Source organism: Fopius arisanus, unplaced genomic scaffold (genome assembly GCF_000806365.1).
Source record: "Fopius arisanus strain USDA-PBARC FA_bdor unplaced genomic scaffold, ASM80636v1 scaffold00129, whole genome shotgun sequence".
Lineage (NCBI taxonomy): Eukaryota > Metazoa > Arthropoda > Insecta > Hymenoptera > Braconidae > Fopius > Fopius arisanus.
In genome coordinates, this window is record NW_011887868.1 from 274568 (window position 1) to 297775 (window position 23208).

Here is a 23208-nt window from a genome sequence, read left to right on the forward strand (position 1 = left end):
TATAATTATATATTATATATATTATATATTATATATATATTAATTTAAAATTTATGTATAACTTGTTTATATATTGAAAATTGTTATATTTATCAATTGAATTTAATTAAAGAAAAAAACTTAAATTATGACTAATTTTTTTAGATACTTAAGATTCTTTTAGTATGCAGATTTTACATGAAGATTTTATATGATAATACCCCATACATGTAAGCTTGGGCGCGCATTGCGCGCCGTATACGCTAGTCAATAATAAATAAAAGAAGGCAAACGATTGCATGTCAAAATATTATATTTGTCAAAATAGTCCAACAAAAATATTCCGTCACATAATATTATAAGTAGTAGATATTATTTATTGATTATTTCATCTATTATTGTTGATAATAATTATTATTAATTGATTATTATGGGAGGAATTGGCCGTTGAATGCGATGGAATTATTAAACATGTTATAACATGAAGAAAAGGTCCCACAACAACGAAGAAAAAAAATATATATAATATAATAAATATTTTCGAAATCCGGAAATATAAGAAATCTAGAAGAGAGAATTTTGAATTCGGGGAAACCCCGAAATCCAGTGATTTTAATTATACAGTTTTCTTCCTTCTCGATTTTTTTTTTATTTCGCATGAATTATTTTCTCTTTATTTAATATCTAATAATTATTGGATAAATACTTGATGTTCTATTTTTATTGGAAATTTTTTATTGTTCAACAGGTAAAGCTCCTACAATGCCAGATACACAGGACAAGGAAATCCTGCGGAGAGAATGCAGACTCGCTTGTATCACCAAATACTTGCAGACGGCAATACCTGCAGCCATATATTACCCCTACATAGACGAGAACTATAAATGTCATTGCCGGTAAGTTAATGATAAACAAACTCGGCAAATCACTCACTAATTCCTCCAATTTCTCGTTTTTATCAGGAGGGACGATTCGAGTCATCGAGGATGAAATTGCGGAAGATGTCGCAGAATCAATGACTGAAGGATCCTATCTCGTGAACTTTCTATTTTTTTTATGAAAAAATGTAAATAGTATTTACCTCTCTGTATCCGTCCTTGATAAAATCTTTTACTTTATTTTCTAAAAATCGTGTTTTTATTCGATTCCATTCCACATTTGTGTAAATAGACATTGTAGTTGAATATGTACTCTCGATTTAGCAATCGATAAAAAAATAGCATCTGTGATTCTAGTCTGTTATCAAGACGTCCAAGTCACACTTGATCTAACACTGAGAAAAATGCGTCGATTGAATGCGTACTTGATTGAAATTTGTAGCGAACTTGTTTTTGTTAGCAACCAGCCTGATTGTTGAAACAATCTTGTCATAAAATTACCAATTCATGGCCCCAAACCAGAAGTGGGCAACCTCAGGTAAGCTCGGAGCTGTAATAATAAAATTATTAAGGGTCTAATTATAAGGGACTTAACATGATTAGAGTTATCGTGAAAAACCGAATTCTCAAAAAAATGGAAAATAAAAAAAGATGGATAGAACCAACTTTTGTTGACGGCGATAGGTAGAATCCAATGAGAGCTACACGAAAAAAAAAGATCGAATAAAGAATATTGCGTAGGTAAAGAAGTTATTGCCGATATCTTCAGATATCTTCTGGATCAGATTGACGTGTAAAAAATCTACCATTTTTAGTCTTTACGATTATTTAATAACAAATTTTCATAGTCATGCGCCTATTTTTCTTAATTTTTGATAAAATTTGTCAATTTTTTCAAAAATTTACTGAAATCGTAGGAAAATTCTTCCAGAGCGATCCTCGTGAGACGTGTTGGACAGTAAGCGAAACGTAAAACAATTTCCTGAAAATGTCAGTAAAAAGATTGTAATGATTTATCGTAAAAAAAAATTATTGACTCTTACGGTAATGGATAATGTTGGAAAAATAATATCGAGTATTGAGGTAATAGAAAATTCATCGAATGGTTAACGATTTAACATCATTGACTTTTGTCGATATACCGATCGTTGACAGCATGACCTTTCGGCACACATTGTTTCCCCTCGATTTTTGACCGTCGAAGGCTTTCACCTCGTGATAATATTCACAACGGTTTACTAAATCCATCAATAGACGGAAGACTTCATAAAAAAAACAACAGGCATACATGGCCCGCATTAAACAATAAAAAAATATCTGTGCGCCATTCCATTCAATCGGTAATTCCTTTTTCTCCTTTTCTCAATCTGAAATTTTACCAAAAGTTATCCACCGTGTCATCGAATATTTATTTTAATTTTATTCAGTAATTCATGGAAATCATTGCAAGTACACGGAGAGAAAAATCCCGGAGAAATGACGGAACTTTCACGTATTCGTGGGGTCACCTTGCTTTTCGGAAAAAAGTACTGGAGGTACCGTAAAATTGTCCTGAAAGTTTGGTAAAAATTGCTGCTCGCTACGAAAATTTTTATGGAACTTACAGTATTTTTTCCCGAAAACCAAGGTCACCCCAAGAATACGTGAAAGTTCCGTAATTTTTCCGGTATTTTTCTTTCGGTGTAATAAATAAAATTGTCTTTTCTTCGGCGCGTAATAAGAAAACGATAATTTGGAATAATACACAATATAAATAAACCTCTAAAGCACGAATATTAATTTCGAAATGAAATGTTTATTCATCCTCGAACTCCTAGCTCCATGGCAATCCATAAAACTCCAATTGGTCCTGCGGTCATCATTAATTACTTGGTATTTGCCTATCATCAGGAAGTGCATCGCATAGTAATTCGCCAATTAGTTTGAATTCCCAAGATCGGTTATGACCATTTTAATAACTCAAGACGTGCCGTTGATTTCCTCTCGACACAAATTCAACCTCAAAGAAGCGGTAATATATTCATTCCCCTTTTGGACTTAATGATGATAAGTTAAAATGGTAATCGGATCATCTGTGTTTGCTACCTGCTGAGGAATATAAACCATCTCCAACTATCCGGATGCGGATGAGTACCAGTTGTGAAATTGGAATTGTTGCGCAAACATGCTCGACCATTATTCCACTGCTCTTCTCAGGACGCAATTGACGATGCAACAAGAAATAATCGTTTTTTCTCCGTGCCCTTCTCCCATTTACCTGGATTTACGCGAGGGTACATCTTGTCAATTGTGAATGGAAAATGGAGAACGTACCGATGTGATTCAGTTCTATCGCTTGAAATAAATACTGTTGCGATTTTGGAGAGAGTGCATTGAGAAAAGGAGACAGTTTCCAAAGGGATTTAATGATTACATGCCTAATTAACATCCGACAACTATACCGACTTGTTAAATGCGATTTCAACATCAACGATATCAACAAATGAATATTTAACGCTCGGTAAAAGTTAACGCATGTCGAGTAAATGATTATTATTGTCCTGCACGGAGAGAAATATTTAGTAAAAATTACAGAACTTTCAGTTCACTTACCGATTACGGAGTCAATTCAAAAATTTTAAGTAATGATATCGTATTTTTTTCACAGATAATTCAGATATAAATTACGGAACGTCGAAGAAAAATTCCGTGACTTTAGATAAAAATTACGTGACAATTCCGTAAAATTTCCGATAACCATATTTCGCTCCAGAATTACGGAAAATACACGTAATTTTTATTGAATATTTCTCTCAGTGTAAAAATCAATCCACAACGCCAAAAAAAAGAGCAAGAAAGAGAGATCAGAGCTAAAAAATTGTGTCGTGAAACAAATTTCCAGAATGTCAAGAATAATTTGCAATAAAATTTGAATATGATTACCAGGGATATATCGATCTCCGGGATGATCTCCTACATCGCGGGAAAGGAGTTTTGTGTACACGAGAGATGAAGTAAGATTCATGATCGCAATGTCGAGCTTACGAAAGAGTCAATGGTGCCTCTTCCACTCGGTGATTCCTCTAACCCACGAATATGTCATTCCCCTCAAGTTATTTGGCGTGGAGAAAAGGAAAGGACTCAGATGAAACATCAGCCTCGAGCAACTAAAATTTCTTCATGTCTGTTTGCCCCTCTGATCTGATAAAGAACAATAAAACATGGCAGCAGGCAAATTTCGAAAAATCGATGACACGACCTAGAGCAGATGTTGTGAAATATCCTGAGGGGAAAAGAACAATAGTTTAATTTATTCGGAGTAGAGAATTTCGTTTTCAGAGTGACTTCTCATTCACTTTCTTCATTCACTGTTTTTTTTTTTAAGTGAAAATAACATTCGACTAGACTTGTTAGCCCTAATTAAGCTAGTTTTTTTTTGTATGGAAATTAAAATATTATCTAATGTAAACCTTTCATGTGATCACACGAGGGATAAGACTCCAGGAAATATCGGAATATAACAAGACATGTCAGCGAAAAAGAAAGCTTGATACAATTAATAAAGTTTCGTCATTGAAAAAATGATTATGATTATGAATTCGACGAATCCAAAAATATTTGAGTCAAATATATTTTATGCTCAGCTTTTTCAGATTTTATGTTTTATCAAATATTTTATTAATTGGCTCGAATATTTATTATATTTTCCATATTGAATGACGATGCTGATGATTTTCATGATCGTTTAATTCATGTTTATGCCAAATTTGCAGAATACGGTGACTAGGTCAAATATGTATATTTTAATTTTGTTTTACAATTTCGATTTGTTTTTGTTTCAATTTCAATTTTCCAATGAAACCATGAATTTTTATACTCATCGTAAAAGTTCACTATCAAATAAAAATAAATTGTCGATAGATTGACAATTGACGGAAATTATTTCAATTTCCATTTACGAAAGTGTCATAATGACAGAGACATAAGGGAATGCATATATACATATATTTATAATTTAGAAGGGATTACAAAAAGCCACATAAGGCTATACTATCCAAATAAATAATAAAAATAAATAATAATAATATTTCAATTTTAAAGATATTCACGGTTTTCCGGTGCCACGTGGACCTGAAAATTCAAAAATACCAGAGTACTCAATAAATCAATTGATTTGTCAATGAAGGATTCTCCAGAAATTTCACGTCACCTAGTCATTTTTAAAACTTCAACATCAACTTCAGTTTTTTACTTGAAATCATTGAAGTGTCATCCCCCAATAGCATATCGAATTATTTTCCTAGTTCCACTTCGTCCCACCATTCCAATCAGTCCCAAGATCCCTTTTCTATCGCTACCCCATTTTGCCCCACCTTCCCCTACAGCCAACTGCAACGATATAATCGAGCTTTCTCCAGACATCACATTATCTATTGAAGTCATCCCCGACATGAATATCGTATAAACAAAGGCATTTACACCCGGGGCTAAAGACCCTCAACCTTTCGTCCGACATTTTGGCTAATGGAATTCCTTATTATGAAAGTAGAAACACAAAAATGAAGTTTGCCCGAGTCGAAATATCTCGAAACGCATGGGACGGCTTCCTCATTGGTCAACTCCAACCGCCAAATTCAAATTCGGCGCACGGCGTGCGCACACTGAGAAAAAAAATTATTTTTGCCAAGAATATTTTCTTCCCACCAGTAAATCTTGCGATCACTGCGTAAATACTCCCATAAGACTTACTAATGCCAAATATATTTTCTTGTGATTAATAAATATTCTCGCCTAAAGAAAATTTTTTTCTCAGTGCAGTAGTTCTCGTGTAGTAAATAGTAATCCCGACATGTTAATAAAATTCCAAAACATTCTATTTGTGATTTCCCACGATTCCTCAAAATTGATATATCTATCTAAATATCCGATAATGGCCTTTCACCTACGGAATTGTCTAGAAGAAATATAATCTAATAACCTAATGACATGAATCATGCGGCAGAATCTAAATTATCCACTTTATTGCTAACAACCTCTTCAACTTTTATGCAGAATAAATGGAGAAAGAAAAGTTAAGAAAAAATGTATGAGATAGTAAAGTGACTTCCTGGAAATATTTTCGCGAATTCTTTCCCATTTTACTCCTTCAGCGATTAATTCCGTTATATATATCTCGTAACGATCACTTTCTGCGTTTGGTCTTCTTCGGAGGGATATAATCCGTTCACGATAAAGATGAATTTTATTATCAACCGGTTTGGTTATTCCAATGTCTTACAAAACTACTCCTCCGGAAATCTCACGGAGAAAGTCAAAGGACGCGACCGCGTGCGCAATTAGTTCCTCTTCTCTCCAAAGACCTCTTGCCGAGGGGTATTGAATTGTACAGGTGGATAAATTAAGTCGGAAGTGCACGGATGAAGAATATTTATTTATTTGAATTTCAATTTCTTATAAACTTTCTTTTGCAGAGATGAGCGTACGTTTGTCACATACTGATTATCTTCCAATCCTTTATTCAGTTTTCGAAGAGGAAATTATGCCAGGGAATTATTCCAACAATCTTAATAAATAAATACTTACTTAATAAATAAATACTTACTTAATAAATAAATCTCTTTTCGTGGATAATTATAATTATCAAATTTTTCATTGAGTCCTGTATGGATTTTATAATAAAATGGAGACGATGTGGAGTACTCATTGTTATGTTTATTTTGATCATTTTTTTTAGCTATTTTGTTTTGGTTTCAGATCATTTTTTAAGTTTTTCATTTGGTTTTTTCATCGTGACGTGTGAATTTGTGATTTCATTTCATTGATATTTCTTCCGCAAAAATTGGAAAAGTCCAAAATTTTTCAAGTCCTCAAATTAACTATTGGAGAAATGCATAGCAGTTAAGGAGCAACTCGGGGCATGTCTCTCACTCTTGATTTGGAGAAATCAAAACCTACACGGAGAAAAATATTCCAGAAAAATTACGGAACATTCCAGGTAATCCGCCCGCGAGAATCGTTTTCGGGGAGTAAATCTAGAACTTTCAGTAAATTTTCTTGTTCTGTCACCGAAAAAATACGAATAAATCCCATATTTTTCTGGATGTTTTAAAATCGAACGGAACTTCAAGACTTATTATCCCTCAGAACAGAAAATTCATAATTTTCCCGCAAAATTGTTGGAACTGATGACTCGATCCAAATTCTGTCTTAGGAAACCTGTAGGGTTAATTTGAAAACTGAGAACTACATTCAATTACGAACGGTATTTCAAATAATTTTGTTTAATTTTCCCGACCCAACTAATCAAACACTCAAGCATGGCAAATAATTCGACGTGTCAGTGAACCAAAAAATTCGTTACAATTCCAAAGAACTATTACAGAATTTTTTCAATGGGCCGCATTGGTTAATTTTATCTCAATGTTTAATTTTATCTGTTTCTTATCTTGTCTTATGTTTCTTTTTCCGTCTATTTGAAAACGTGTCAATTTTGATGAACAGAAATATTGAAAACAATACGGTTTCCGTGTGACGATAATGTCTTGGATGAGGTGTATGATTCGCATTCCATGGAAGAATCGCAGACAGTTTGAAAGTCTTGACAGGTTCTCTTGTTCACTTGCAATGAAATTTTTGCACTTCCTTGGTGTTCTGTTCGTCGTACTCTGTACCATCAACTTCTCAATGCAACGTAAGCAATTATTTAAATATTTCGGATAATTTCCAACAGAAAAGTAACAAATTTCTTTTTCTATTCAGTTTAGCTTATTCTCTCCAATTTTTTTCTGGAATTTCTTTCCCTCAAGTTATTGTTATTATACTCTTCTTCGATTTTCATTAAATTTTTTTTTATGTTTTTTTAAATTTAGGTGAAAAACATTGGATACAAAATATCTATGGCGAAAGAATTAAATGGAAAAATCGACTCTTATTGAATAGTTTCATCTGTATCAAAGCTTGGAGTTCTCAATTATTCCGCGAATATATTTTGTTTAAGAGCATAAGATGAGTTTGAGGTTTTCCATTCTACACCCTGGGAAAAAAGGATGGAAGTACCCATGCAATTTATCATCATTCAATTTTTTTTCCTTTAATTCGAGTCCAAAATGCCTCGAGCCAATATCCCAGCCCGTCTTGATGAATATATGGACACACTTGAATATAGCTTTCGTATTCTCCTGTTACCTAGCGTCATTCAAACCCATATCTCCTTGATTCAAGTACGCGCAAGATTTACTGAAGTGCACCATCAATCGAAATTGATACAAATGAAATTTCTGAAAAACACACGAATATTGAGGGGTGAAAAATATATTTCGATACCCCCGGAAAAGTGGTTTTTGCGTACTTCTTACGATCGCTTGTCTGGAAATGGCCAACTTCGCCCGAGTAAAAAACCCCATCTCAACAGTCCGAAAATATACTGTTCCCGCAATCGTATCGAAAATACTATTATATCAAATGTTTTTTCATCCCTCAAAATTTTTTTTCTTCAGAGAATCGCTGGAGACAGAGCCAGTGCAAACATCATTGTCGAGATAAAAAACTCTCATTCGCTTATGTCGACGCAGACAATTATTATCCATATGGAGACGACGTTATATACTATCGTTGTCACTGTCTGTAAGTTCATTAAACGCATGCCTTTCAAAATTAATTGAAAAACTATGCTGAATCATTGCTTTCCAGGGATAAGTCGATCCGACGTCCTGCTCCCAATTTATACCGATTTGTAATTAAAGCTGAAAGTAAGTATTTGGTATTACGTTTGTATGACTGCAACTGATTGGCCACGGAAATCTTCACATTATAATCATTTCAGGGCAGCCTCGCAAACTTGAATGTCTTAAAAATGTTTAGTTATACTGACGTATGACTGCTGTGAACGCTCGAGTTTTGATCGTGCAACACTCCATTTAACAAGATGCTCCGCCATCACTGTTTCATCGTCATCTACCTTGCCGACATTGCTCAGCTGTAACATCAATGTTGTCAATATTATACAACCGCAATGGCGGCCACTTTTTTGCAGATCTTTTCAAAAATCAATCACGAATTTCTATTGTATTGTAGTGCCCTTTTCAATCAAAGCTAACGCAGTCACATTTTCCCTAAGACTATGTGTTACACAAAAATGTTTTCAATAATTATTATCTCGCTAAAATGGATGGACGGGATGGTCGAAAATGTGACTAGCATATGGTTCATGCTCTCAGTTATTGTATAAAAAAAATATAGACTTTACTGAATTTTTTCGGAATCGGTTGAACATCCTTCAAATTTAAAAAATTGGATACACACTTCGGCCAAAAAAAAGGCTCAGATCACTTCTTTGTCAGTCTCGGCTTCGCCTCGACCAACAATTTCAGGTGATCTGTAACATTTCTTTTTTTCCAGATGGAGAGAAATATTCAATAAAAATTACGGAACATTTCACGCAATCCGTCAGTGAAAATCTTTCTCGAGGAATAAATCTGGAACTTTGAGTAAATTTTCGGGTTCTGTCACCGAAAAAATACGAAAAAGTCACGTAATTTTTCAAGAAGCTTTAAAATCGAATGAAACTTCAAGATTTATTATGCCTCAGAATTAAAAAATTCTTGGATGTTGAAGAATTTTGACGAAACATTCCGGAAAAATTACGAAACGTTCCGTAAAAATCGCCACCTCATGGTGATTCATGGCTAGCCAAAATAAATTTTTAAAAATCAGTTCTCAGCTGAGGACAGCTGTGCTATACACGCAAGATTTCGTGAGAGTTTTTTGTGATGTGAATAAAAATTATTGTGATCTTGTCATAAAAATGATGAGAAAACGAAGGATTCAGTTGAGATTAACATGCCCCAGAAATAAAAATGCGACGGATTTTACCATTTTTTCATAAATTTTTCCAGATACATACTCTGGCTGAGCAAAATTTTGTGAGGAACTCACAAGAGAATAAAATTATTTCCTTTGTTTAGGATGTTTAGGTAATTTAGGGAATAATGTCTAAGTTAATAATGGATGACATAAGAGTGAAACAATTTTATGTGGAATATTGATACCGGGAATAAATTATTGGTACACTGAGAAAAATATTCCATAAAAATTACGTGACTTTTCAATAATTCCAGAGTGAAATATAGCTGTAGGAAATTTTCTGGAAGTGTCACGTAATTTTTATCTGAAGTCATGGAATTTTTCTCTGGCGTTCCATAATTTTTATCTGAATTATTTGAGGAATTACGATACCGTCACATAAATTTTTCGAGTCAAACTGTCATAGAAAACCTGTAGGGTTAATTTGAAAACTGAGATAACTACATTCAATTACGAACGGCATTTCAAATGATTTTGTTTAATTTTCCCGACCCACCTACTCAAACACTCAAGCATGGCAAATAATTCGAAGTGTCAGCGAACCGAAAAATTCGTCACAATTCCAAAGAACTATTACAGAATTTTTCCAATAGGTAATATTGGCTAATTTTATCTCGATGTTTATTTTTGTCCATGTTTCTTATCTTGTTTTGTTTAATTTTCCGTCTATCTGAAAACGTGTCAATTTCAATGAACAGAAATATTGAAAAAGATACGGTTTCCGCGTGACAATGTCGTGGACAGAGTGTAGTTCGGATTCCATGGAAAAATCACAGACAGTTTGAAAAAACTCTTTGAAAGACCTGACAGGTTCTCTTGTTCGCTTGCAATGAAATTTCTCCACTTCCTTGGTGTTCTGTTCGTCGTACTCTGTACCACCGACTTCTCAATGCAAGGTAAGCAATTATTCAAATATTTCGAATAATTTCCAACAGAAATGTAACAAATTTCTTCTTTCTATTTAATTTAGTTCATTCTCTTCAATTTTTTTTTGTGGAATTTCTTTGTCTCAAGTTATTTTTATTATATTCTTCGTCAATTTTCAGTAGTAACACCGTAAAATCAATTTCCCGCGAAATTTATCCCGATCGGTGCTATCCTTCCTATCCTTATTCCTTATATAAAAAATACATGGATATCTCGAATTGACATTGAATATCGATAATCGTTCAACTGCGATATAAAAAATACATGGATATCTCGAATTGACATTGAATATCGATAATCGTTCAACTGCGATAATCGAAAGCGACATCTCTACCATACATCGCATCGTCACCTCATCACACTATACTATACACACATTTAATGGGCTAGTTCTAAAAAGGATAAACATCGAGACTATCGATATCTCGAAACTCTGCCACGCTTATTTCTCATTCGTTCAGTCGTTTAAGGCGGCTAATTTGAATTTGAAACTCACTTAAATTAACAATTTTTAATCACGATTTTTATCATTACAGCGCTCTGTAGCGCGCGTTCGTTCTCGTAACTGAAACTGGAGAGAAATATCCGATTAATTTTGAAGATCGCTCGATTTCTTTTTTCATTCCAATTTCGAGGAGTTAAATGTATGGCATTTCACGTCATCTGGTATAAGTAAAATTATTTTATTAGGAAATCTTCGAAAAATATCCAAAATAAAATCGTTTCACTTGTACCACGTGACGGGAAATGCCACCATTTGATTGGTTGAAATTGTGATGAAAAAAATAATCATTAAACATTTTCTTTTAATAATTTTTTAAATTTCAATGAAAAACATAGAAAATACCTATTGCTAAAAATTAAAATAGAACAATCGACTTTAGCCGACCTTTTGTTGTGAATTTGTTGTTTTCTTATTGAATTCTCAATATTTCGCAGATATATTTTATTCGAGAGGATATAAACGAGTTTGAGTTTTTGCATTCTTCACACTGAGAAAAAAGGGTAGATTTCATGCAAGTATCCGTGCGATTTATCATCATTGAATATTTTTCCCTTAATTCGAGTCCAAAATGCCTGTAGCCAATATACCAGCCCGTATTAATGAATATATAAACCGACTTTAATATAGATTTGGTATTATTTTGTTACCCTAGCATCATTCAAACCTACATCTCCTTGATTCAAGTCCGCGGAAGATTTACTCAAGTGCATAATCAATTGCGAATTAAATTTCTGAAAAACACGCGAATATTGAGAGGTGAAAAATAAATGATTTTTGCGTACTTCTCACGATCGCTCGTCTGGAAAAGCCAACTCCACACGAGTAAAAAATCCCAACTCAACAGTCCGAAAATATCCTACTCCCGCAATCGTATCGAAAAATACTATTACATTAAGTGTTTGTTTATTCCTTTTAATTTTTTTTTCTATAGACGATGAACTGAGGGAGGCCCAGTGCCAGAGTTTTTGTCGATATAAAAAACTATTATACGATGGTTTCAGCACAGACAATTTTATGAAATTGGAAGACCGTATATACTTCTCTTGTTACTGTCGGTAAGTTTATCAATCGCATACCTTTCAAAATTCATTAAAAAAACAATGCTGAATCATTGTTTTTTCAGCGATAAATCGATCGAAAACAAACATCACAGGTTACTGGGATTTGCAATTAACAATAGGTGAGTATCTGGCATTACATTTATATCATTGCAACTAATTTTTTAACCACGACAATTTTCACACTATAATCATTTCAGACAGGGGAAAAAGCTCAAACCTAAAACTTAGAGATTATTGATTCTCAAGAATTTCCACATTTTCTTCAATTTTCTAAGATTCTGTCTCATCTACGCAGAAGAACCTGCAGCAAGGATTATATTCACTACCAATTGTACCTCTTTTTGTCTTCCATTGTTAAAGATGTATTGCATGCATTATGGCGTGGATGGTCAATGCAGTATAATAGAATAATGTAATAAAATTAATTTCTCTTGTCTATGTATCATAAATTCTATAATTTCAACACTTCTCATTCAATAATTTCTTAATCTATTTTTCATTTGGTCATACACTATTCGGGGTTCCGCTCTCCGGATTTTCTCCGGAATGATTTCACCCCTTCGGCCACCGATGATGATCGCGTCATCGTTAATAATTTTTATGTCACATGTAACTAAACGAAAACTTTAATTAAAAAATAGGTAATTCAAAAAAATAAACCCTCCCCTCAAATGCCACTATATAAATAATAAAAAATAATATGTGATTCAATATTTTATGATCAATTAACCATGTGAACAAATTTGTGATCATTTGAATTGTGATAAATAGTGGTGATACCAACAATTACACTTTCTTCTCGCCTGTCGCACATTTTCACTTCTTGAGCCCGAGTTAATTATATTGCAGACAAGATTTTAAATTCTAAACTATTCATTACATCTCTTACAACGTACAACTGCATTCGATCCCCGACCCAATTGAGAATTCAATTTAACATCATTCCCAGAATAATGTCTAACGTTATAATTTAATTTAATCCAAATACCTGACTCTGATTACGTTGCACCATCGCGTCCAATTTTCCACCTCTCAATCTCAAAATAAATGAACAAATTGTGTAAGTCGGATTATTCCATCTCCATCCGATGCTCTTATAAAATTCCTGAAATCATAACGTAATCACATTATTCCTATGACGAAATAAATTATCGTAAGTATTTTCGTAACAGTAGCAGAGGTAGCAAACAAAAAAAAAAGTACCGATGATCAATGCTAGAGATAAATATGGGGAAAATGATAGTTCATAACAATCTAAGGAGGAAGGAGAGTTGGTGAAGAATTTTGTCTTCCGTTTTATTAAAAACGTGCGAAAAAAAAGTCGACAGCTTCGGAATACACGTCGTGGGACATTGAAACTCTCACAGACGGTAGACGCGCAATTATGCTACGTTATGAGACTACATTTAGCTCGCATTCTATTACATTCTCTCTAGCGAATACTCACCTGTAGTCCTGAATGATCCACCGTGTAATTGTTGCATCGTGTGGTCTCATTCGCGTAACAGTTGATTTACTGGAGTCGGATGATTTGTTTTTTGCATACTAGCTACTTCGCACGTACACTTTTAGCTTACGAGTTAATGAGATGAGCAGTTCAATTTATGCAGTTTAATGAGCACTTGACATTTAACTGTGGAGAATCATGGAGTTATAAATTTCGAAAAAAATCTCGTAAAAATTTTTGTTTTATTGCATAAAAAAAGTACTTTTCACAAGTTTCATTATTACCTTGTGCGAGGAAAATAATTCATTCCTACAAATGTCATTATCATCTAAATCTATCAGTATATCTTATACTTGATAAAAAATTAATAAATCCCAGTTTTCATTTGGGATTTCTTCGTCTGAAACAGAGACTCGTCAACTTCTGAAATTATTCTTTCGAATTGCCAAATTTTTTAGCGATTCCATCCAAAATTTTGAAACGATGAATTTCATTAATCGAAAGCCAAAAATTTACTCTTAATCATGAAATTTAGTTTTTAGATATCTTCAATTAATCTTTATTCCAGTCGAAATTTGCATACCGTAAAAAGCTTGAATGAAGAAAGTAAATCTGAAAATATTTTTTTTATTTTTTGGGTGTAGTTTGAGGAACGCTTTTGGAATCAATTACAATCAGAATAAGAATTTTAATCACAGATGATCACGACGGATGCTCAACCTTCTTATGAATATGCGTAATATAATGGTGACTCGTCCTCATTAAAACAATTCATCGAGTTATCATCGTATAATAATGATCCTTGAATGTATGACCTTTTCGATCGATTGATGAAATCAACGGATTCTCGCCTGTGCTACATTCAAATGCCATTCGTTCTTCCACTATATCAATAATATGTTAATCAAAGTGTCATATTGCTGATGTATTTCCGATAACGGAAGAGTTGTAGATTATAACGTTCTGTCTTATATTTCCATCATTTTATACGCTAATATTTCTGTCATTGAAAAAATTATTCTCCGACTCTCTGCGAATCTTTGGTTTATCCATTTTATGGATTCAAAATAATCGAATATCACACGGATAAATATTTAGTAAAAAATTACGGAACTTTCAGTTCGCTTACCGATTACGGAATCGATTCGAAAAATTACAATAGTATCAATTTGAATCTTGAAATAAGTCCTGAAATCATCAGAAATCACTTCAAATCCATTGAAGTCATCTGAACTCATTTGGGATCATGTAATCGAGAGAGAAAGTCCAATAAAAATTCCCAGAAAAAATACGTGAAGTTTACGAAATTTCACGTACGCGGAGAGAAAAATACTGGAAAAAATACGTGAGAAGTTACGCAGAAATTAGTAGTAAACGTTGGGAGAACGGCGGGAAAAGTACTCCAGAGGCAAGAAAACCCACGAATGAGTCCATCAGTTCAGTTTCATCAAATCCAGAATCAGAATTGCACTCATGACCTCTGGCATGTCAGGCAAGGATCTTACTCATATGCCGGTAAGCAGCAGAAATAGACCGAGAAAAAATAGCCCAGACATCCAAAACGTGTTAAAACCCACCCACAACAATAGACCACAAAAAAAAGAACAGCTGTCTATTTTTTATATGCCAGAGATTTGTTATTGTTATTGTGTTGATCGTCACTACATACCTGTCGATGAGTCAACTCCTCGACGAATCGAGTAATCTTTATCTGCTTTGACGTATTTCTAATTTAGAACTAAATTTCACGAGCTTGTAAAAAATTTCCACTACCGTACATTTTCCAGAGGGAATAATAAATTTCCAAATGAAAAAATTGACTGGAAAGTGTCATGACGGAGAGATTATAGGAGAGATCAGTGCTTATGGCAAAGGTTGAACAGCGATTATCGTAGCGGCGGCAGCGGAAGAAAAAGAGAGTGTCCCCAAATCCAAAACAGCGAAATTTTCTGAATTAAAAAAAAAACAGTTTTATTACCTCCATTCTTTAAAAACCGTTCCTCCAAGAACGATCAAATAAAATAAAAATATCTCATGAGGCGAAATTAAACTCTGAACATATCAAATCGAAATGCAAAAATCCTATCATTAATAAAAATAAATTTATAACTTCCGCGATGAGTGTCGCTAAATTTCACCCATCCGTTTTCAAAGCGGCGAGTTTTTTCTCAATCTGTCGAATATCCCCGAGTCTCTCTGCCGTCCCGATAGCAGAAGGTGCATCGCCTCCCCCAATACTCGAGTACTGGCTGACAGTCTCGAGGCCAAACAACCAATTCCCATCGTCCTTCTTGCCCGTTGTCCAGTCGAAGGAGACAGACGCAGTGGAGAGTTTATTAAGGATTCCAGTTAAATTCCAGCTCTCAGAGGAGAGATCGATGTCTCTGCCACTGTCAAAGCTCACCCTGGAGAAGAGGTGCTGCCTTACGCAGGGAGAATCCCTCCTCAAGACATTGGTATCCCTATTATCGTCGACATTTTTATTCTCATCGTTTTTTTCACGGGCCTGAGTCTTCGGGGTCCTATACATTATAATGCTCCTCTCGGTTCGCATAGTTCGCCCTCTCTCTATGTAAGGGATCAAGCAGGAGAGCTCAGTCCTGGATTTATTGACACTCCCTTCAGACTGAATTGACACGATGGGCTTGTGTGTCTTCACAGTATACGGAGTTTTCACGAAAGTCAAATTCCCATCACCCCGCGAGCTGTTGGACTTTTCAAAAGCGCCCTGAGAACTGTTCATCACCACCAAAAGAGCAGGCTGGAGACGTTTAACAACATTCACCACGAGCTCACACCGTTTGATAACCCTCAGTTGCTGAGGCTCTGTCGGATTATCCTTCAAAAAATTCTTGGAGGCGACATCGGTCTGAAAAATCGCAGCCTTCAACTCCCTGATCATCATAATCGTCTGCTTGTGCACCCTATCCTTCCCCACATCATCAACAGCTGTGGTCACCTGAGTAGCCAGCGTGCAGGCCCTCTGGACAAACGCCTGCACCTGGGCCTGCGTTATCCCCTGAAAATTATCCAAATCATCGGACATAATCTGCACCCTCGGTTGCAGATCATCGAGAACGACCTGACAGAAGGCGGACGAATCGATGATCAAGTTCACAGAGTTCTTCAATTTATTCATCTCCAACTGCCATTGACGCGTAAACAGCTTGACATTCATCCTCATCTCCAAATTATGAGGATGCAGATAGAAGGACACGATGGAGGGCACCAGCTCTGCCTCCAGGGACTCCAGACTAGCCATGCAATTCTTTATCTTCGTCACCCTGTTGATGTCGTTGCAACAGGCAACAGCATATAGCCCCACCTGCATGATCCTATCGTTCAACTGATCAAACTCCTCGATAAGATCGTCCAGATCCTTTTTGCTCCTCTTATCACGTGCTAGGCTGTTACCACATATTTTCACGAGTTTTTTCATGGGCCCAAAGGGATCGCTGAAAACTTCAAGCACCAGAGATAGAACGGAAATATTGATCTTCCTCTCGAGCCTGTAAAGAGCGTCAGTAAAGGTGTTGACGAACAGTGAATTGAGCATAAAATCTGGTTGTTCCGCAGAGATCTGCCCCTTCAGGTTATCGTACTCATTCATTATCGATTGGCACACTCCAGTAATAGCCTTGAAATTCTCAGGATCGCAAACCTGGGCGATCACCATTGCGTGGGAGAATACATCTTCAACGGCAGTCCAGAGTCTACTGCACTCGATCATCTGCTCCCCCTGGGGCTTCTCAGGAAGATCAGAGATTATGTCCAGAGCCATGTCCATTTTATAAACGAAATGATCAATTCTTTCTGTGTCACTTTCAGGATCTACAGTCTTCGACTCGAAGATTTCATTTATCATCCTGAGGCACCAGCAGATTCTTCCACAGATGTAGCTCTTTGACGTGTACATGGGTAGATTTATCTCGTGCTGAGTGTAGACAACACTCATGAGCATCGAAAAGGCTGCACATAGTTGGCAGACGCACAGAGCAAGTTTTTCCTTCAAGGATCTCGATGTTAGACCCTTTCCGTAGTCCTGGAGAGGTCCCAGTATGTCCAGGAGACTCTCCCCGATTTCTTTTATGTTCTTAAAGTCCTCGATCTCATTGACCTCTCCCATCTCCTTCACGTAAGTCATCGTGTACTGCAGCTGCTCCTTCAGATCGAAGTGCTCCAGGTTCTCCAGGTTCCTCAGAGCGCTCGTCAGTTCCTCCAGAAACTTCTGGACTGTATTTCCTGGATCCCTCGGGGCTGATGGTGTCGTTGACATCGTACAGAACCCTTTTATTATCGATGTTATCTTGGACTTCATTTCATCGTACGAAGCACTGCCATCGCAGTACCGACTCCGCGACAGCTGCAGCATCGTGGTAAATTTCTCTAGTTCAGAAAGTAAAATCGATTTTACCGAGGTCACGTCTTCAGGATCGTTATTGTCATCTTCAAGGAGATGATTCAATTTATTCACCTGTGAAAATAATTCAAGAAAAGAGTCAATGTACTATTTTCTGAAGATGTGGTTGACAGAATCCAACAAAATGCATCATATTCAACTGTCGATATATCTGGATTGGTAGAGTGAAATTCAACGAATTTTCGTTCAAAATTAGGGTATTTTTTGATGCTTGAAAATAAGATATTATGAATTGAAATCATACTAATGGCTCCGAAAATATTGAAAATTGAGGTAGACAGAATTGCGTAGGGCTCAAAAAAAAGAAAAAGGAGTAATCAAAAGTTATAATTACCTGCACCGCAATGGGTTTCAGTAAATTATCCATCTTTTTCGTTTTTAAAGACATTTGAGCGGCTCTTTGATCCAGAAATAAACGTCACAATCAATTCAAATACTCACTTATCCGTTGAGACGTAAACAATCTCCGCTACTAGGTGACAGTGTTTTTTTTTGTCTCAGTGCTACCAACGTAATGGCTCTGCGCCATTCTCATTGATCCCCCGGACCACCCGAACTGTTTTTGTTACTAGGTCGGAGTGATAAGCTGTAATGGTATTCTAGGAGCAATCCACTCCCTTTGTACCGCATACGTGTTATCACTGATAATTATTCGGAATAATGGTTCTGAGGATATAGAGGGGGTGATAAGTCTCGCGGATTTGATCACCAGTAAGTATTTAACAAAAATTTCACCGTTCTCATAATTTCTTCGTCATCGGGCCCACCATGACCACCATGTGCTGTCTATTTTGATAGATACTCATCCCCAAGGTGTCTTGTCCCATTTTTATTTGATCAATTATAAAGTTGATTGAATAAAAAAATTCGGAGGGGCTAGGGTTCTTAGGGTCTCGGGCCTGATTTCTTCACACAAAGTTATGTAATTGTCGAATTATGGGAGTGGGTCGAGGACATGCCATCTATGAAAATGAAAATGTGTTTTTTTTTGTTGTGTATGGTGTGAAAGGATTTGTTTTTTTTCCCAGAGGATTGAATGGGGAAGGGTGCAGTGGTCTCTGCAGGACAATCTCGAGAGGAATTAGAAATTCGGTTCACCGGTTGTTTTGACTCGGAATAATGGTCAAGTATCATGAGAACAGCACGACTTTCCAGTTTGACTGGAGCCAGGTTGCTCAGGGCTTCTGGAAACGATATCCAAATCCGCATAGGTAAATTGTTGTGAATGTTGGAGGATGAGGAAAGAGTTCAAAGGTCATTTTGGTTTTAGTTCGCATGTACTTACTGAGGATACCATATCGAGGGAAGTGAAGGATGGAAAACTGTACACCAAAAGACTCCTCACAAAAACTAATAGGGTGCCTAAGTGGGGGGAGAGGTTTATCAGTAAGAATGTTGTTAAAATTGTTGAGGAAACTGTCGTTGACCCTGAGGAGAAGACACTTACCTCGTATACGAGGAATTTAGGGTACACCAAAGTTATGGTGAGAGACTGAAAAAAAATTGAATGAATTTTCTGGGCAAAGAATTGATTAACTTAATATATTTACTATTATAATAATATTTAATATATTATGATATAATTTTTTTAATCAGGAAAATTTCAAAAATTTGTATTCCATGATTTTAAACCATCTGCGGGATAATTGAACTGTAATTCACAGTTCCCAATTGATTTTTCCATTTTACAAAAAAATTCAGTGGAGAGTTATTGAGGTTGGTGATAATTATGGGAAGATATTTATTCAGAATTTTCTTTCAGAGCGTTATTGAAAAAGTTGTGTACAAAGTATCTGATGAGAATCGAGGCTGGACAGTCGCTCACAGATCAGCATGGATAGACAGTTCGGTTTACGGATTTAGAAGTGCAATTCAAGCCTTCGGGCTTGACAGATTTAAGAAAAATTGTATGAGAATGAGCGGTGGTTTCAACTACGTGCTTGCTCACATGTTCCCAAGCACAGCCCAACACATGAGTCCAACCCTCGCGCAGATGGGATTTGCTAATTATGTAATAAATTTATATCTATATTCCCCATTTTTCAACTTGATTTACTCTGTACTATTATAAATTATCAGGACGACGAGCCATCAATGACGAAATTCACCCATGCAGCAGAGGACCTTCAGCACTCGCTCCACGACAAAGCAGAGAAGGTGAAAGACGCAGCTAAAAAAGCAACAGACCTGGCAAAGAAGAAAGCAGGCCCTATGTACGTGGCTTGTCAACCAAATCAGTCTTAAATCAACAGCATAAACCAGTGAGAGAAATGAGGGCATAATCCCTGAAATCCACGAAAATTCAAACATTTACGTTTATCCACCCTCCTTTCTCTCAACTTTACCCAAAACCATTCCTTTTCGACAACTGCCCGTTAATTTTCTGGAGATTAACGAGAATAATATTGACCACTGGTGGAACACAATAAAGAAATAGAACCGTCAACACACCACACATAATCAAAATGAAACTGCATTTCCACATCTATCAAACAACACGAGAGTTGATTAATTCTTTTACATAATCACAACTTGACAAGTGCATAATACAGTCACAGAGATGTGCTTGTAATCGATAATTCGACCCAGTGAAAATCGCTAGCAATAACGTAACATTGAGTAATCCCGGTAATCCACAAATTGCATAATGAGACGTACTGTGTATTCAATGATGTAAATAGAGATTCATGCCATTTTTTAACTTCTTTTCTTAGATATTTATATAATAGAATTATGAATCATGGTAATGTTAGAATGATCTTGAAATGTTAAATAAATCAGAGAAATTTAAATAGGCAGTGGTTGTTCCGAATTTTGCTGATCTACCGGCATCTGTTTCCCTTTGGTATCTTCCTAATATAAAAAGGAGAAAGGGGATCGATCTCGAAATATTTAGAATTTCTCGCAATATCCTGAATATCAGTAAGAGTATCTTAAATCTTAAACATTTCGAATGAATGCGCGTGCACAGCGCGCGTGAGCGATCTCGTGGGTAGTACATATATAATTTTAATTTTTATTATTCATTTATTCTTATCAAAAAATTTTATTCTGCATTCCTAGAGAAGTTTTTGAAATTTTCACCATAATGTTTTCATTGCATTTCAATGTAATGGTTTTCTATGAATAATTATAGAAATCGTAAAATGAAAAGTAAAAATAAATCAGCAAAAAAAGTTCAAAAATTGAATGTATGATATTATTGGTGGTTGAATTTTGAAAATTCCAGAACTGTTAGAAGTATTTTAAACCGTGAAAATTTGGGAATCATTCCGGAAACCGAGGAAGATTGGAAAATTATTGAACAAATTTAGCCCGGGAGGCGGGGAGTTTATGTTATTTTTTTCTCTGCGATTGAATTAAATTAGATTAGAAAATCTAATCTAATTTATATTAAATTAATAAAACCAATTCAAATAAAATACGTCCCCTCTTCCGGAACGGTACTGTTATGTCCTAGCGAAGTTCCTAGAAAAAGTAGGACAGTGGCGCCATTCACAAATAATTGCGCCAAGTTTTTAAAACGTGGAATACGTAAGTCGCTAAACCTCAAATGAGGACTCCATCGATGTCGACTCGTTTAATTTCAAATAGTCGGATTCAGGTTTTATAAATAGAATAAATCCAAAACACCAGTGCTTAGGAGAGCACATAACACACTTCATTTAATAACTTCCAAAATTAAGTTGAACCTTGAAATACTAACAGACTTTAAGAAAACTAAAACAAAACTAAACTGTGTATCTTGGAGAATAATTAAATTGAAGAGAGAAGCGTCACAGTAGCAAGTTAAAATCGAACTCACTTAAACTTAACTAATTTTCTAATGGTTGGGTCCTACAACCCCCGCTAGTTTAAACATTGCGCACACAACTTGATCAAGGGAAGGGAAGAGGGGTAGAACAGTGAAAGCGGTGAAAAGGAAAACGCGTGACATCACGTTTCCTCTGTCAAGGGCCTCAGGCCCTCAGCTTTCGACACAATAGACAAAGGAGACCTCACACGTGTTGAAACAAAAACTTGAGCAAAAACAGAACTGGGACTTTATGACTTAGACCGTATTGAATTGGAGATTTATAATTTCCTTCTCGAGTTTCGGGTTTGGAAAAAATATTTATCCAACGAATTTTAAGGGTAATAAAAATGGGAAACTTAAACTCAAGAGGTCAAGATTTATCGTTATGTGTAATGGTTTTCCAACACTGGTGGTGTTGTTTTCATTATTCATTGTCCGTTGTCCATTGTATTTACTTATTTTCTGCGTATTTCGGCACTGATTAAATTTTAGAATAACTTAACTGAATTTAAGTTTCGCGGACTAAGATTAATCATACATAGTGCCATCTACTGGCTATCGAGCTCAGGACGTCACAGTACCAAATCTAGGGGATTTCGTGTTTAAGGCCCGGATGGAGGGAATTTCTTCGCGATTGACAACTTTACGCCCTCCTACTCCGCGGACAAAACCCGAACCTTGATCTCAAGCGATGCCTTGTCGCTAACTACGGCAATCGCTGGAAACAAGGGCAACATCAGACAGTGGGGCTTTGGAGGGCGCCGACAAATTTTTTCATTCTTTTTTTTTTAATCCGAAAAGTGCATGGAGATATTCCAGATGCCACTCAGGTGGAATGCGAGATTTATAGCTGAACAGTGCGGCGAGGAAGGGTGCTTCCGATATATAGGGAAGGGTATAGGTGCAATTTCTCCATGCATCGAAAATTCGATTTGAGCGATTTCTTTTTCGATTTAGAAAAGCTCGATTTTCTCGCTTCCTATGGGTCATAGCGCAAAAATACGGCCAGATTCGTGAATGGCGCGACGAGACACATCGATTTCACTTATAGTCCTTATAGGCCTTATTTTCGCGCTAGGACGCATAGAACGCGAGAAGATCGAGTTTTTCTGAATCGAAAAAAAATTCGCGAAAATCGACTTTTCGGTACATGAAATCGATGCGTCTCGTCGCGTCCTTTACGAATCTGGGCGTATTTTTGCGCTAGGACGCATAGAACGCGAGAAAATCGAGTTTTTCTAAATCGAAAACAAATTCGCGAAATTCGACTTTTCGATGCATGAAATCGATGCGTCTCGTCGCGCTGATTACGAATCTGGGCGTATTTTTGCGCTAGGACGCATAGAACGCGAGA

General features: G+C 35.9%; 3 protein-coding genes and 1 long non-coding RNA gene across 6 annotated transcripts; 2 read left to right on the forward strand and 2 right to left on the reverse strand.

Moving 5' to 3' along the window:
• The first annotated feature begins 6496 nt into the window (after positions 1 to 6496).
• On the forward strand, positions 6497 to 10198 carry LOC105271951 (uncharacterized). The gene is made up of 4 exons (XM_011313783.1): positions 6497 to 7527; positions 8333 to 8459; positions 8526 to 8584; positions 8659 to 10198. The coding sequence occupies exons 1-4, from the start codon at positions 7374 to 7376 to the stop codon at positions 8694 to 8696; spliced, it is 378 nt and encodes a 125-aa protein (XP_011312085.1). The 5' UTR covers positions 6497 to 7373; the 3' UTR covers positions 8697 to 10198.
• Positions 8727 to 13723, reverse strand: LOC105271950 (uncharacterized). Of its 2 annotated transcripts, none has more exons than XR_892693.1 (3): positions 13639 to 13723; positions 13180 to 13296; positions 8727 to 8811 (listed from the first exon to the last, which is right to left on the reverse strand). It is a non-coding gene; the product is annotated as an uncharacterized lncRNA (long non-coding RNA). The 2 variants fall into 2 exon arrangements; XR_892692.1 differs by lacking the exon at positions 13639 to 13723 and adding an exon at positions 13395 to 13527.
• Positions 13724 to 13928: 205 nt separating this feature from the next.
• On the reverse strand, positions 13929 to 18559 carry LOC105271952 (serendipity locus protein alpha-like). Of its 2 annotated transcripts, none has more exons than XM_011313786.1 (2): positions 18500 to 18559; positions 13929 to 18112 (listed from the first exon to the last, which is right to left on the reverse strand). In XM_011313786.1, the coding sequence occupies exon 2, from the start codon at positions 18008 to 18010 to the stop codon at positions 15773 to 15775; it is 2238 nt and encodes a 745-aa protein (XP_011312088.1). In that variant the 5' UTR covers positions 18011 to 18112; positions 18500 to 18559; the 3' UTR covers positions 13929 to 15772. The 2 variants fall into 2 exon arrangements, with proteins under 2 accessions (XP_011312088.1, XP_011312087.1); XM_011313785.1 differs by having other exon boundaries at positions 18393 to 18530.
• A 73-nt stretch (positions 18560 to 18632) lies between these two features.
• On the forward strand, positions 18633 to 20850 carry prel (preli-like). Its single transcript, XM_011313787.1, has 5 exons — positions 18633 to 18769; positions 19087 to 19269; positions 19329 to 19542; positions 19821 to 20069; positions 20138 to 20850. Exons 2-5 carry the CDS (start codon positions 19178 to 19180, stop codon positions 20300 to 20302), a joined length of 720 nt encoding a protein of 239 aa, XP_011312089.1. The 5' UTR covers positions 18633 to 18769; positions 19087 to 19177; the 3' UTR covers positions 20303 to 20850.
• The last annotated feature ends 2358 nt before the right edge of the window (positions 20851 to 23208 follow it).

Coding starts and splice junctions, on each gene's coding strand:
- LOC105271951 (XM_011313783.1), top strand. CDS start 7,374: ATGTCTTGGATGAGGTGTATGATTCGCATTCCATGGAAGAATCGCAGA. Junction 7,528..8,332: donor CATCAACTTCTCAATGCAAC/GTAAGCAATTAT, acceptor TTTTTTCTTCAG/AGAATCGCTGGAGACAGAGC. Junction 8,460..8,525: donor TACTATCGTTGTCACTGTCT/GTAAGTTCATTA, acceptor ATTGCTTTCCAG/GGATAAGTCGATCCGACGTC.
- LOC105271952 (XM_011313785.1), bottom strand. CDS start 18,446: ATGTCTTTAAAAACGAAAAAGATGGATAATTTACTGAAACCCATTGCG. Junction 18,113..18,392: donor TGAAACCCATTGCGGTGCAG/GTAATTATAACT, acceptor TTATTTTCACAG/GTGAATAAATTGAATCATCT.
- prel (XM_011313787.1), top strand. CDS start 19,178: ATGGTCAAGTATCATGAGAACAGCACGACTTTCCAGTTTGACTGGAGC. Junction 19,543..19,820: donor TAGGGTACACCAAAGTTATG/GTGAGAGACTGA, acceptor ATTTTCTTTCAG/AGCGTTATTGAAAAAGTTGT. Junction 20,070..20,137: donor AGATGGGATTTGCTAATTAT/GTAATAAATTTA, acceptor ATAAATTATCAG/GACGACGAGCCATCAATGAC.